The sequence below is a fragment of the Hordeum vulgare genome, chromosome 1H (assembly GCF_904849725.1).
Source record: "Hordeum vulgare subsp. vulgare chromosome 1H, MorexV3_pseudomolecules_assembly, whole genome shotgun sequence".
NCBI lineage: Eukaryota > Viridiplantae > Streptophyta > Magnoliopsida > Poales > Poaceae > Hordeum > Hordeum vulgare.
The window spans coordinates 3,764,856-3,780,490 of NC_058518.1; the positions used below are offsets into that span (position 1 = coordinate 3,764,856).

The following is a 15,635-nucleotide window of genomic DNA, read 5'->3' on the forward strand; positions in this document are numbered from 1 at the left end:
CCGAATTCTGCAGCCGTGTTCCTTGTATAGAATATCGCACACGATTTTTTTCATGACTAATCGTGTGCGAAATATCGCACACGGTTATTTCAACTTATCCGTCTTCGTAGTTTGACCATATCGTTCACGCCTTCACAATATCATTAACAAGGATCACCTCATGTTCCCGCCATTATATTGTTCTGTCTTCCCGCCTCCTTTTTCCGCCGTTCCGCCACCTTCCCGCTTCTTCTCCCCGCCGTTTCGCTGCTTTCCCGCCTCTCCACTCTTGCCTATTTGTACGAGTGCCGCCGCCAGAGCCGTGCGCTACGTCGCTACAAGTCCAAAAAGTCGATGAGATACCAAATTCTGAGTCCATTCCCTCACCGGCGGAGGCGATGCCCCCCCCCCCAATAAGATGGTCCAGCACAGGCCAGCAGGATCCCCAACTGCTTACCACATGCTAATGCCAAGCGCGACTCCTCGGTCATTGCCGTCCCCCCGGCTCGTCGTCCAATTTGGTCGAGGACACTGATTCGGCCACATCCGATTCATCGTGGACACTGTGTCTTAGTGATTATGAAGCTGACGATCGGAGGCTTGAGGAGACGTACCATTTGGTTCAGAAGTCTTCGGAGACTCCTCCAAGGCTGGAGGAGGAGCGCCGCCGCAAGGTGGGGCACAAGGGTGCCACTGCCCCACCATCCAAGCATCATAAGACCATCACCAAGAAGTGCAGCGCCTACGATGATGTTGCCGAGGCCTCGGGTACGGGCCAACCATACGCCGCCAACAATGCCGACACCTAGTGCCACGACGACGTCATCTCCTCTGATGAGCGGTTGAAGTACTTAATTATTAGTTCGTCCATTTCAAATTATCTGTCGAATTTTAAGTATCTTGTATATATATGTTTCATGCTACTTGACTATAGCTGTCCGTAGGAAAACCGAGACGACCAAGTTCCAAAAACGGTGATTCGTCCCTGGACAGGCTAGATGCTATGCATTTAATTTGGACTTTATTTGCGAGGTTTTTGCTGCCACGAGAACACAATATTTTCACCGTGCAGAGATTTGCTGAAGGAAAAAAAATTATGAGATGCTGAACAATTTGTAACATGGCACTGGAGGCTTTTACGTTCTTGTAAGAAAAAAAGACTTAGCGGCGATCTTGTCTTTGAAATGTTGAAAATCAATCCTTATGACACCTAGGGCTTAATCCACTTACATCAGTGTAAGGTAGTATGATCGCGAGGAACTGGTAACAATGATTTTTGAGATTGGTATCTCTATTCCTAATTTGGGAGTTGGTAGCTACCGCTCCCGGCTTATTTTCGTCCTTTTTTTATCCCACCTCTGACTCCATCCCCCCCACATAAAACCGATGGTGAAAAAAAGAACACGATGAAACCTAAGCACGTCCTTCGCCCCCGCACCCCAATCACCACATCTTTCCTTCCCAGCCTCCCCTTCCTACCGCCGCTCCTCCGCTTCGGCCCGGCCATCCAGGTGCCGCCGCGCCCCCACCAACCCCGTCGCCATGGCCTCACACATCGCCCCGTCCCGCCCGATGCCGACGCCGACACCGACGCCACGCCTCGCTCGCCTTCGTCGAGGTCACCTTGAGATCTCGCTCGGCCACGACTGCAACAACTCATGAAGCGCTTGGGGGCATGGGCTGCTGCCGAACTGCGGCAGCGTCGTAGGGGCCCATGTGGAAGCCGGGACGAGGACTGACACATCCAGATCATGGTCCGACTACCTACTAATCTTGATTCGTGTGGCCGTGGCATTTGAAAATTCAGCATTGGCCGGATGTATCCAGATCAGGTGCGAGCTGGCCGTGGCCCATGTTCTTCTCTTGATTCGGGTTGCCATGGTGAAGTACATGTCTATTCTCTTGTCATTACTCTGCTCTGACATGTCCTGCATGGCCGAGCGAGATCGAGGCTGGTCGCCGGTCATGTTCTCCTCATGTGCAGCCTCCTCACTAAAGCATCCAACACATGGTGGGATGTATTTTTAGCGTTTAAAAAACGTGCACTATCCTTTCTCATGCAACATATTTTCACCGCTGATTTGTGACCTCTCAATGAACATGAGGAGACCACATGCTAGCCAGAACAGAGTATATTTCAAAACAATATTTCTTTATGTACTCTCTCATGAAATTTTATTTTCAAAGACGTTCATTCATATTTTTTATGACCTCTTCATTCATGTCAATAGTAGTTACTTTGACAGAACAAATATGGTCTTGAGTACTTTTCAGAAAGGCAATACCCTCTGACCGGAAGATTTGGGACAATATACAACATGTTCTTTGTCCATATCTGCTTGAAGAAAATATATAAGCGTGATATGTCACATACTTTCTTGTTAAGTTACAAGAATATTTGCAGGCTGCCATCCAATTTGCTACATATTTTTATTTATTTTGCACTGTTATTTTTGTAGTGTGATATGAAAAAGAAGGAATGTACATTGTAGGGGGTTTGCTACGCGCTACATATATCTTACTCACTAGCAGTTAGTCAGCTTATATTCCTGTAATGCGAAATGGCACAATCATCTCATGCCATTTCAGGGGAGCAGTAGACGTAGCATCTATGCTATGGTCTGTAGCACAACAGTTATCAGTTCGATAAATATGCACTTCCAAAGTTCCTCGCAAGAGCATAGTTTTAGTGCCACAAGTATTATCTCCTGACCATACTTGAGAATTTCCTTTGGTCAGATTGAAGGCCTCATTCTTAGCTCAAACATGATGCTCTACTGAAAGTAGAAGAACATGACAAGCTGGGGTCGGCACAATCTCCTGCAAGACCACACCAAGGTTCATTACCTGAAGAAGACCGGCGTAGTAATCGATTGTGTAGATAACCGCAGTGAAGGAGATTCTGAGTCATCAGCGTAGTACGGACACGCTGCACATGATGTCATTGTAGTACGGAGCGGCTATGACTGTAAGTGATGGTGGAGGTGTATATGTCAAATGATCTATTATGTAGGCATTTTCTTTAGGTGTGGTGTTTTATTTTAACCAAATGATGCTTGTTGTATAAGTTTCTGTCGGTAATGATTTGCGGTGTTGATCCTGTAGTGCGATTTGTTCCAGATGGCTCGATTGGAGTATTCAATTTTAACGAAGTTGTAGAGCAAATTGCATGAGCAAGCGGTTTTGCTTCATGAGTTAATAAAGGACACGGTAACAATGGCACATGAGACATCGGATCTTCCTTATTGGTTCGCGGGCATCATAGGCGGCGCAAACCTCGGCCTCTTTGATGCCGGTGGTATATCAACATGAATACTAGGGGTGGTGATTAGGAAGGAGAGCGGGATAGCTAGTGGGGGACTCCTCCTTGGCGATGCATGCGGAATTAGGGTGTGAAGGAAATAGGAAGCCATGACGAAGGTGAGATGGGTGTCATCCGATTTTAAAGAAGAGGGCTCCAATGAGAATTGTCCTGCTACGGAGGGAAACCGAGGGACAAGGGGAGAATTCGGCATGAAAATGGAAGAGCGCGTCATGGGGTGACGTTTTTGAGTCGGGATCGCATGTTTGGAGATAACATTGTGCATAGTCTGGACAACCACATTCTCCCTAACACATGGACTCTATTTGAGGGAGCCCGGAGTTTGTAGACAGTGTGCCTGTTTGATGTCTGAACACGCTCGAACGTACGAGTGAGAAATAAACCTCGACCTTGAAGATGACCTTATTTATTTATTTTTTAATTTATTTACATACATTGTAGCCCGTAGCAACGCACGTGCATTCTAATAGTAATCTATAAATGGTCACTTTTACTTGAGAACCAAAAAATAGGTCATATGATTTGGACAGAAGTGGGTCAGTCACAAACGGGTACTCTCTCACCCCACCAAGCTAAGGCTTCCCTAGCGCCGCCGCCCCTGTCCCCCTCTCCTCTCACGTCTGACAGTCTCGTCGGCGACAAGAGGGGTGGCACGGTGACCCCGTACAACCCTGCATGCGTAGTGCACAATTCATTGACATAACACTCATGGAAGTCCTTCTGCATAAATATTACATCCCTCAGAGTAGTACAACAGAAATATTGCGGTCCACTAATATTACAGAACGCTTAATATTACAAGCCAAAAGTGCATAAACTGTTCAACCTCTTCCTCAGACATCAAATAAAGATCAAACGGTACGTACTCAACTTGAGATAGTTGACCTAACACTTGTAAAAGCTAACTGAGAAACATGATAGCCCAACAATTTAGATACTAGAGCTGCTCGACTAGGTTACCTTCTAATACTAGTCTAGTCTCACTTTCAGTTACTCCTCTGATTCATCTTCTCTATTGTCATCAGTTCCGTATGCGATGATGTAGTCGACTCCTTCTACTCCTGCGCATAGATCTGGCGCTTCGTACTAGAATTCCTGGGGCCTTTGGTGCTCTTATCGTTGACATCATTGTTGACCTCCTCAAAATCTAAGCAAAGGGTCAATGGATGGGTTGAGTAACGAGGGTCACACAACAAGTTTAGTCAGCCCTCACGGGTTTGAGAATCAGTTAAGGTTCCTTTTCCACCGCGAACATAGTTTCTTTCGGGAACACGGATGTAACTGTCACAATTTGATACACTCTGCACAGGTGCGCCACCTTTCCCAAAAGTAGCATTACCCCTGATACAAGTTTCACACTCCAGAGTGTGGTTTGTCATGTCTGAGATTCTTGGATACATTCCGAGTATTCTTCAACCCCACACATTCGCCCTTGTCGTGACAGATCAGATCCCTGGCCTACGTGGGCCCCAATCCATCTCTGTCACCCCACTCGAGACATCACTACCTTCATCGGACCCGTCGGGGAAAGTTCACGGCGTTCCCACGCACGTTGGTTGTATCAACGACCCAACCAGGCAGCGTATCCGAGAATATGTTATAAGGAAGAAGATACTTATGACCCCTCCGGCCCATACCAGAACCTTTGGTTGACGCGTAAATACGGCGCTCTATAAGCCGTGGAACAATTGTTATTAGTCCTAACTTTCCGGTACGATGTAACCTCCACCACAACAATCAGTCTGTCGTTTCACCAACCAATCAATCATGCAGAAATAAAATAAAGTTTTTAAAAGTACTGTAGTAAAATACTTTAGTTGATATGCAAGAATGAACTTTCCTTGAGACTGAGATAAAGTGAAGTCTAAATCTTTGAGTGACCCGCGAACTTCGGGTTCTGAAAATCAGCATCATTTTCTGATACGACAATGTTTAATATCCAAATTCATACTATTATGCATATAATGAGATGCCCTTTTTTAATCCCCAAAATTTGATTTAAAAGTGTTTTTGAGAATTTTTCCTAAGTAAATGTGTATTATTAGGGTTTCATAAACATTTATAATGAGGAATAAACTTGTTATGATTTGAAATTCAAGTAGTTCATATAATTGACCTTTATAAAAAGTTTCCCATATATTTTCCTCAAGAAATTAATTTTAATAAAAATAATTTCAAATCATTTCCACTTAAGGATCTTTGAATTTTTCATTGAAAGAAAAGTTTTCTTTAAGCACAAAACAAAAGTTATATTAAAATTGCTCATAAATTTAGGAGTGTGTAGCATATTTTTATTTATTTTTGGGTGTGTAGAATTTTGTGAGCAAATCATTGAAGTTTGAACGTTATTTGAATTTAACTAGATTTATCAAATTACCCTTCTGCCCTTCTGACAGTGGGTCCATCCACTTAAGTGGGCTGGCTCGGGTCAACCGACCCTGCCCCATCAGTCAGTCTCTCTCTCTCTCTCTCTCTCTCTCTCTCTCTCTCTCTATTTATCTATCTATCTATCTATCTCTCTCTCTCCCTCCCTCCCTCCCCCTCTCTCTCTCATGCGCTCCCTCAGATCAGCCTAGACGAACCGGAGCAGGTTCTGCCAGGACCCCTACTAGCATCCCGTCCTACCAACGACTCTTGGCTTGATAGCAGGAGATGAGTTTGCAAGGCGGTTGAGGCTCTGGTCCTCCATCTGTTGCGCCGACGAGTCTCCTCGCCGACAAGATGCATCGCTCGTCTTCTTCGCCCGTGGGAGCGCCGCCGCTGCAACCCTAGTGCGACAAGTTAGATCCAGCCGGGACGGTCCCCCGCTCCACAGGACCCATGACCTCGGATGCCGCCGGGCCTCTTGTGATAGCCTCAGACGGGACGGTAAAAAGAACCCATCTAAAAAATTGTCCTCATATAGGAAAAACGGCCAAAACTATCAAAGTCCGCAGGCGAACCGGCCAAACCACCCTACCTATCAAAGGCGTGCCTGGCTGCATGAATGGGCATAGCTAGAAGAGAAGGGATTGGATGGGCTTCTTGGGTGCATGCGTCCAACCATGGGGCGCGCGTGCATGGTGATCGATTGACTAGGTCCAATATGAAGAGACCCAGCCGATTGACTGGTCTGGGTGCAGCGTGCATACACATAAGCGCGAGCAAGGAACAAGGGTTGCTGGCTCGTTGCCGTGCCCGTCTATTTATACGATAATTGATAGGATTTTTTAATATATATGGACACATAAAATATATTATACTTGTACAAACATAGCCTTATATTAGTCAATAAATATTGAAAGTCACATATATACTAAGATAAAAAAGGAAGGTGAGTTTGGTGCATATGTTCACGTGCCTCTCTACCAACAGGCCACCATGTTCCACAACATAGAAGAATTACGCGAGTTTGGTGCACCTAGACACTTCTTGTATGCAGTGTATCATAGTCACCTAGTTAGGATTTTATAATATATATGGGCACATAAAATATATTATACTTGTACAAATATAACCTTATATTAGTCAATAAATATTGAAAGTCGCATATATACTAAGATAAAAAAGTAAGGTTAACATACACAAATTGGCTTGGAATGACAACATACACATCCATGTATTCAGTAAATAAAACCAATCCATAGTGCCAAGACAAATAATAAGCCATGGCAAAAACAAACATGCAACATGGGATATGAATTGTCATTATAGATTGTATACATGGTGCATTAATGAAATGTTCACGTGCCTCTCTACCAACAGGCCACCATGTTCCGCAACATAGAAGAATTACGCGAGTTTGGTGCACCTAGACACTTCTTGTATGCAGTGTATCATAGTCATGGAGAAGAGTGCTAACAAGGATTTCAATTAATTAGGAAATCAAGTAACTGATATACTAAATACCATAAATGGGATGCCCTTAGGTAAATTGGGTAGAATAACAAAAATATGATTACATAAGCATAAATGAACATTTTTATTATCAGTGGAACACTTACTGCTGCTTCATTTCGTATTCTCAAATATGATTATTTGTCGGGTTATCCAAGATTACGGACCGCTGCAATCAAGCGAAGCATGTGCAAATGGCACTTGTCCCCGGCTATGCGACGTGAGGTCTGGGTCACACCCCTCTCACTAGTAGGCAGCGCCAGCCGGAGGGAATCTGGCGTCGACCCGAGCGATTCCCTCCCGTGCATCATCGTGAAGATTTAAGAGGACAACCAAATCGTCGTCCATGATTTTTTTTGTTTTTCATATATCTTGCAAGGGTGTATGACATAAATGGCTCGCCACTCGCTTGCTATAGATATTTGTGACGTGCGTTGTACGGTCACGCCGCTAGAATTGGTTTTATCAGTGGCGTGCGCAAACGAAAGCACACAACTAATAACTTGTTATCAGTAGCGTGTGATCCCACACACCACCAGTAGCCATTACCTGTCGCATAATCAGTGGCGGTTCTGAATCAGCCCACTAAGGGCCAAATTGCCAGGCCACTGCTAAGATATTTCCTACTAGTGCGGGTGGCCCACTGCAATCATCAGGATAAGAATAAACATGTCATTCAAAGTTGAAACTTAAGAGATAAACATACATGCATTGGCCCCTTCGCAATCTGGTTTTGACACTCGCCTCATGTGCTTGCACCGGAACTTCCCTCGGACAATATATGAAGTTTGCCATCCCTCGAGACACTGCATTCCCAAGCTTATGCTAGTGTCGCTGGTGATCATGTCACTACTAGAAAAACGGCTATAGCTAATATGGACATTAATGACGCATCATGTATGTGATGCGCCACTGCTATATTGTAGTGGCGCATCACATATAGGTGCACCATTATTTGCCATATTACTAATGACGCACCTGTTGTGCGGTGCTCATTACTAGTTTTTGTCCTCGTCCCACACCCTTTCCAGACTTAGCAGTGGTGAACCAGGGGAAAGTGCGCCGTTACTAGTTTTAACTAGTAATGGCGCACCACACCTACGGTGCGCCACTACTAACAATCTTTGCTCTTATTACATGCAAAATGCCACCGACCCGACCCCAGGCTCCTCCCACACTCGACCCGACCCCAGGCTCCTCACGCACTCGACCAGGCTCCTCTCTCTCCTCTGTCGCTCGCTGCTTCTAGGGTTCGCCCCCCACCGCCGTCGCCGCGGCCGCCGAGGCCATCTCAGGCGATCTTTCCCTCGGCCCAAACCCGACGACTCCTCCCTCTCCACGGGCTCCACCCCTCCCTCGGCCCGATCCCAACGCCTCCTTCCTCCCTACGGGTCCATCCCTCCCTCGCCGCGAGCTCCTGGCCCGGTCCGGCCCCTCCGGCGACCCACTCCGGCGAACGGCGCCCCACCCTCATCCCCCCTCCCCATGGCCCGGCTCTGATTTTTTGGAAGTGGTTTTCTCCTGTGAGCAGCTCCTCTGATTTGCTATGATGTGTTCTATAGATGTATTGATTGTATTGTGATGAAATGGCAGACAAAATTTTCATATAGATGTATTGATAGTATTGTGTTGATATGGCAGAAATAATTTTATTATAGATGTGTTCATATGGCAGAAATGTAAATATAGTTTGTACTACTAGTTACACACATGGATGGTGGATAGATGGATGTATGCTGACGGTAGGTAGTACTCCCTATATGATTTGCTTGATGGATGGATTAGTGGTGCTAGTTGCTTGCTAGATGGATGGATGAATGGTGCAACTACGTAGAATTATTAGTCTAAGTTACTAACTCTATAGTAGATAGTAATATTTTCACCTAAAGTTTGTCCAAAGGTTATTCAATCCATCTAAAGTAATATATGTGGATAGGAGATAGTAGTAGTGTTTATCAGTAATTTTGGTATGAGGGTCTACCAATGCATCTAGGGGTTAAGAGACTTATAATGTTGCTATATCCGAGTGGCCTATGTTTTGGTATAAGAAATTTTGCAATATGGTTAGGCATGAGATGTTGTTCATAATATTCTCTATTTTACAGCATCTTTTGTACTTGTTCATTGTTGCTATATCCGAGTGGCCTATGTTTTGTCAGAATGTTGATTCATTTCCGTTTCGGCAAATTTCAGACGCTCCATATGTCCACTTTTTAGTAAATGTCATGCCGAAATTTTCTCTATTTTAGGAAATGTCCGACGACGAAGAGGAATTCGTTATGTGCGAATACAACCAAGATAAGCACGGCCTTTGCGACACGCCTTACCTAGTTGATGATAGGCGCTTCAGCATCATGCTGGATGAGGACTTTAAAGTGGATATAGTAAGTCACAATGACAAGTCTTTATTCGTAATTAAGCATGACTTCTTTTGCTTCAACTTATAATTTTTATTTTTTACTATTCTACTAGCGTATCCCCTGCGATGCAAGACATTATGTGTTGGATAAAATTGGTTTCAGTACTGAAATAAATATGGAGGTAAAGATAGTTCACTTGAGGACCGAGCATGGTTATACTTTTGCCGTAAAATTGTACAATGTAGACACCTACTCCTTTTTTGAATGCAAAACTTGGGTAGCACTATGCAAGGCTTATGCATTTGAGCCTAATATGCTTATCACCTTTGATATTCGTCCGGAAGATGAAATTGAAGGTAATATCGTCGATGTGCGTACGCCTCCAGTTCTACCATTATGTGAGTTTCTCGACCACATTTATTAAGTAATTTATATTGTTTATTTAAAAATAGTTGACAACTTATTTCCATTGATATCTTATTTTCATTCTTCAAAAAATGAACGGAAAATGGTAGGCAGAACCTATTACTACAATGATGAAGCAGAATTAACTTGTAAGGTGAAACATCTTCTTGTCGCATTTATCAATAATTTTGAGAATTACAATACCTATCAGCAAACTCCCCAACATTATGGTCAATATGTGCCGCCAGTGCACGTGGTGAACTACGGTAACATGCATGGAGATTGCATGGTAAGATTTTCTACTATTACGACATCCATGCATATTTTGCATAAATTCTTGTAAAACTAAACTACATTGCTAGCTACAAAGCTAATACTATGTTTTTCAACAGAAAATCCCGCAAGATTGTGTGCCTCATCTGATGTTACCAAGAGGTCGCGTTGATGCTATGATGATACGACCAGCACGGCCAGGTCAGCCTATGTATCTGCATCACTCCTGTCCATACCGGAATTCTAAAACCGATGAAGTCATGACAATCAAAGATTGGAAAAAATGTATGGTCAATCGTAGAGAGCTACTCGGAAGCAACATTGTGCATAGGCCAAGAATTGGAGACAAGATCATCTCCATTCTCCATAATGGAGAGTCAGGGTCTATCTTGTTTTATGATATTCTACCTAAGCAGAGGAGTAGGTCCTAGGTACAATGTGTTATTATGTGCTACGATTTGTTAGAGTTGATGATGATGAGGAGGAGGAGTTGTGATTATGACTAGTGACCAACTTTTGTTATATGATGTCTCATTGACGAAAATGATATTAAATAGTATTGGCGGTAATGACTATGACGATTATTAGCTATTTCCGAGATGATGTGATGATGTGCTACAATGTGTTAGAGTTGACGATGATGATGAGGAGGAGTTGTGGTTATGACTAGTGACCAACTTTTGTTATATGATGTCTCATTGACTATGATGATTACTTCTACATCACTATGTATCGCTATTTTCGAGATGATGTCATGATATTTTATGAAACTATTGTATAGAATATGTATAACTTACTTCTACATCACTTATATATGTATCACTATGATGAATTGTATTCGGAGACTAATCTTTTATTGTATTCGATAAATCTGTTGTTTATATGTTGTGCTGTTTATATTCTGTGTTGTAATGTATTTTGTAACCTGTGCAAATATCAGAAAAGCAAAAAAAAAAATTCCTAATATTCATAGTAGTGGCGCACCATATTGCATTTTAGTGGCCCACATAAATAAACACCTCAGTGGCGCATTATCTAAAAATACGCCATTAGTAAACCACAGCAGTGGCGCACTTGTGGGCCTAGTAATGGCACACCAGGTGATGCGCCACTGTTATGTATATTAACAGTGACGCACCATGCGTGCGCCATTACTATTTATTAGTAGTGGCGTGATAATAGTGGCGCACCTATAGTGCGCCATAAGTATCCAAAACATGTGCGCCACTAACAGCCTTTTTTCTAGTAGTGTGTTCTGCGAGGGCTGCGATTCCTCAATATGTGTCCGGCAACCTAGACCCAGCATTTCGAAAATGAGAGGCAACGATAACTTCCGCGAACAGTGAGCCCATCTCGCTAACATTAACCAAGCGTAAATCATCATGCTGATGGAGAAACATGATGGCTTCCACCATATCGCTTCGCACGGAGAAGAAGAAACTTGACTGAGAATATGCAAAACCTAAGAACAAGGCCATGGGAATGTATTTGACTCTCTTTTAGACCAGCAATAAATTCGAATAGTAGAGGCACCATGATCAATTAATCCAGCTGTAGCTAGCTTCATAGGCTAAGTAAACGGGAATGCACGTGACTCATTTTGCAACCAACAACTAAGGCCTTCCGTAATGAGAGTATCTTAGCGCGGTATCATAGGCAATTTGCTTATGTGGCACCATAGTTAATGAAGAAAGAGAGTGTAGTTGTATCTTATATAACATACGGCTCTAGCACGAGATCATAGGCAAAAAAAGATGCTAGCCCAATCACAAGCAAGTATTAGCCCCAAAACATTTAATGCAACTTATTTTAGATACAACCTCTAAGAAACAATGCATTAGGATGGTTGTTTCTTAGATCCTAGTCATACCTAGGATAACACGCTAAGATACAATGCATTACGGAAGGCCTTGCAGCACGAGAAATCCAACTATAACTTGATAGGTGTCATGGGAATGCATCTGACTCATTTTGTGACCACCAATTAATTGGAACGGTACAATCAGCACGGTTCATCCACCTGTAGCTTGATAGGCGCCATGGGAATGCATCAGACTCAATCCGTGACCACAAATTAGTTGGAATAGTACAATCACCACTGGCCAACAAGCAGTGTGGTCACCCATGCTCCAACTGGATCATGTTGGTGTGTAAAAGAGGAGGACACCGGATCATCAAGCCGCACAAGAATTATGTGCTTCTTTTGTTGGCTGTGATTGATGTGAATACATGATAAAAAACTTGGATTAACCTAGCTAGCTTGTGAATTCGAAAATATTTCTCAACTATAATAACCGCAATGAATTGATTTTTTTTGTGAAGAAGTTCACATATTTCTAGCGTCAATGTTTTTAAATATTTCTATGGTCGCTTTGTCAGAATGGATGGGGTGTAACAATGTGATACTTTTTGTTGCCTCCATATAAATTTGTAAGAAAATCCAAACAATCTATTGAAAAAATGGTCCGGCGCCACAACGCGCGCCATCACGATCTAGTCGGTAGCGGGGTGTCATAGGCTTAGGATTCATTGAACCAACGGACTCTATAAGTCTAAGCTATTAATTAGTAACATACTCACTCCATGCAATTAATAGCCTATGTGACTAATTGATGCCAACTGTAGCATGCAGATAGTATCATTGTTGGGCGCAAACTCGCTATAAATAGGCGGCCATGCCTGATCATACGATCCATCGCAACACACTCTCACACACACATACATTTCAGAGTTGGACTTGCAGTTGAAGTAGCTCCAGAAAAAGATGGCGGTAAGAAATATGGGTAGTATGTGCATGTAACCTCTTTTTCTTTACCGTAGCTGTTTTATATATACAAACATGGCACGCTTAAATACCAATGAATCAATTAGCTAGAGTTGGATGGATGTATACATGTATAGAGAAATGAAATGCATGTGCAGGATGTTGATTAATGAATTTGTGATGCATTTAGGTTGTGATGAAGGTTGGTGCATGGGGTGCACCAGACGGATCCCCTCAGGATATCAACGCCGAAAGCAGGCCCCAACGCCTAGAGAGCATCACCATCTATAGCGTCGAATCTCCTGGGGTATGCGGCATCAAAGGTTTCTCCTTCAAATACGTGGACCAGCAGGGGAGCAGCGTCAAGAGCGCCATCTGGGGCAGCAACAGCGGGAATCCCAACACCATTGAAATGAGGGAAGGCGAGCAGCTCAAGCTCGTGGGCGGCACCTTCGACAATGAGGGCATCGGATCGCTCACGCTAGAAACGAACACGACCAAGCACAAGACCTACGGGTATCCGGTGCAGGGAGGCGAGTTCAGCTTGCCGCTGCCGCAGGGGAAAGGCGAGTTGGTCGCCTTCTTTGGCCGCTCAGACGTGACCCTCAAGGCGTTGGGCGTCTACGTGAAAGGCTCGCCCGCCAAGGTCGGTAAGTGGGGCGCCAAAAGCGGCGCACCACGGGACATCAGGCCAGATGCCGATCCGTGCAAGCTGGAGAGCTTCACCATCCACAGCAGCGAGCGCATCCATGGCTTCTCCTTCACCTACCTTACCAAGAGTGACCAGGCCATTAGTGTCCCCCTCTGGGGCAAGAAAGCTGGAGAGGAGCATACCGTACGTTAATTAATTTCCTTTCTACTTGTCTACTATACAAGTATACTTAGTTAGTTTTTGCATGCTTGTGATGTGGTGCAGATTTTCATGAACCAAAGCGAGTACGTGAGCAGCATCACCGGCGCTTACGACACCTATGGCATCACCTTCCTCAATTTCGACACCAACCAGGGGGCTTCGCACACGTTCGGGCGCAACCCATCTGCAGGGACTAAGACCTTTAGCGTGCCGCTGCCGGACAACGGTGCACTGGATGATGCGGCCGCGGTCGCCTTCTTCGGCAGCTCCGGGGATAGCCTCGTCGCCATCGGCGCCTACGTCGGGGTCGCGCCCGAATGAACCATCCACCTTGCTAGCAGCTCTACTCTATCCCATCGATCCCACACGTACGTACCTGCAGATCCTAGCACGTATGTACGTTCCAATTAAACCCCAGCTGCATGCTATGCTAGCTGGCTATGTGTGTGTTTGTACGTGGTGAATAAGGACGATGGGGTCCCACTTTGCGGGCTGCAGCTCGATCTACCTACTTTCAAGGGTAATGTGTGTGTTTGTGTATGTGCATGTAATAATGTGCGCCCATGGCTTGCAATAAAGTTGTACCACCCGTTTCCTTACACACATGTATCTGCTCCGTTGCTTTTACATCCTAAAGTTTTAGCACGGTATCAACATATCAACATTACACTCCCCCACTCCAAGGACCTAAAACTTCCCCGTAACGTTTATGTTATGCACATGGAAAAGAATGTAGGCGAGGCTCTTTTTAGCAACATCATCAACATCCCTCATAAGAAAATGGATAGTGTTAAGACAGATGAAAAGGACGTACACAATAATAATATTGAACCACAGACTGATAGTGATGCCAAGCCTACACCTAAAGTAATTGTTACAAATAATTTGTCACGATAATTTACAAGTAATCTTCTCTGAGCTCCATACACATATGTTTTCAATTGGCTTATTAGACTTTACTATATCTGCAATATTATCCCTTGTTATCAATAATAAGAAACGAATTACACCCTCCCATCACACACGGATGTAGCATTCCGTGTGCGTTGTGACATGCACGTCGGTTACACAACAACTTTAAAGCCGTTACCGAATTCTGCAGCCGTGTTCCTTGTATAGAATATCGCACACGATTTTTTTCATGACTAATCGTGTGCGAAATATCGCACACGGTTATTTCAACTTATCCGTCTTCGTAGTTTGACCATATCGTTCACGCCTTCACAATATCATTAACAAGGATCACCTCATGTTCCCGCCATTATATTGTTCTGTCTTCCTGCCTCCTTTTTCCGCCGTTCCGCCACCTTCCCGCTTCTTCTTCCCGCCGTTTCGCTGCTTTCCCGCCTCTCCACTCTTGCCTATTTGTACGAGTGCCGCCGCCAGAGCCGTGCGCTACGTCGCTACAAGTCCAAAAAGTCGATGAGATACCAAATTCTGAGTCCATTCCCTCACCGGCGGAGGCAACGCCCCCACCCCCCCCCCCCCCCCCCCCAATAAGATGGTCCAGCATAGGCCAGCAGGATCCCCAACTGCTTACCACATGCTAATGCCAAGCGCGACTCCTCGGTCATTGCCGTCCCCCCGGCTCGTCATCCAATTCGGTCGAGGACACTGATTCGGCCACATCCGATTCATCGTGGACACTGTGTCTTAGTGATTATGAAGCTGACGATCGGAGGCTTGAGGAGACGTACCATTTGGTTCAGAAGTCTTCGGAGACTCCTCCAAGGCTGGAGGAGGAGCGCCGCCGCAAGGTGGGGCACAAGGGTGCCACTGCCCCACCATCCAAGCATCATAAGA

At 44.5% G+C, this 15,635-nt stretch overlaps 1 protein-coding gene across 1 annotated transcript; it reads left to right on the forward strand.

The window, feature by feature from the left end:
• The first annotated feature begins 12,921 nt into the window (after positions 1 to 12,921).
• Positions 12,922 to 14,425, forward strand: LOC123403624. Its single transcript, XM_045097549.1, has 3 exons — positions 12,922 to 12,985; positions 13,170 to 13,814; positions 13,896 to 14,425. The coding sequence occupies exons 1-3, from the start codon at positions 12,980 to 12,982 to the stop codon at positions 14,151 to 14,153; spliced, it is 909 nt and encodes a 302-aa protein (XP_044953484.1). The 5' UTR covers positions 12,922 to 12,979; the 3' UTR covers positions 14,154 to 14,425.
• The last annotated feature ends 1,210 nt before the right edge of the window (positions 14,426 to 15,635 follow it).

Excerpts from the sequence above, each read along its gene's own strand:
- LOC123403624 (XM_045097549.1), top strand. Across the intron at positions 13,815-13,895 it reads AAGCTGGAGAGGAGCATACC|ATTTTCATGAACCAAAGCGA; the intron begins GTACGTTAATTA and ends GATGTGGTGCAG.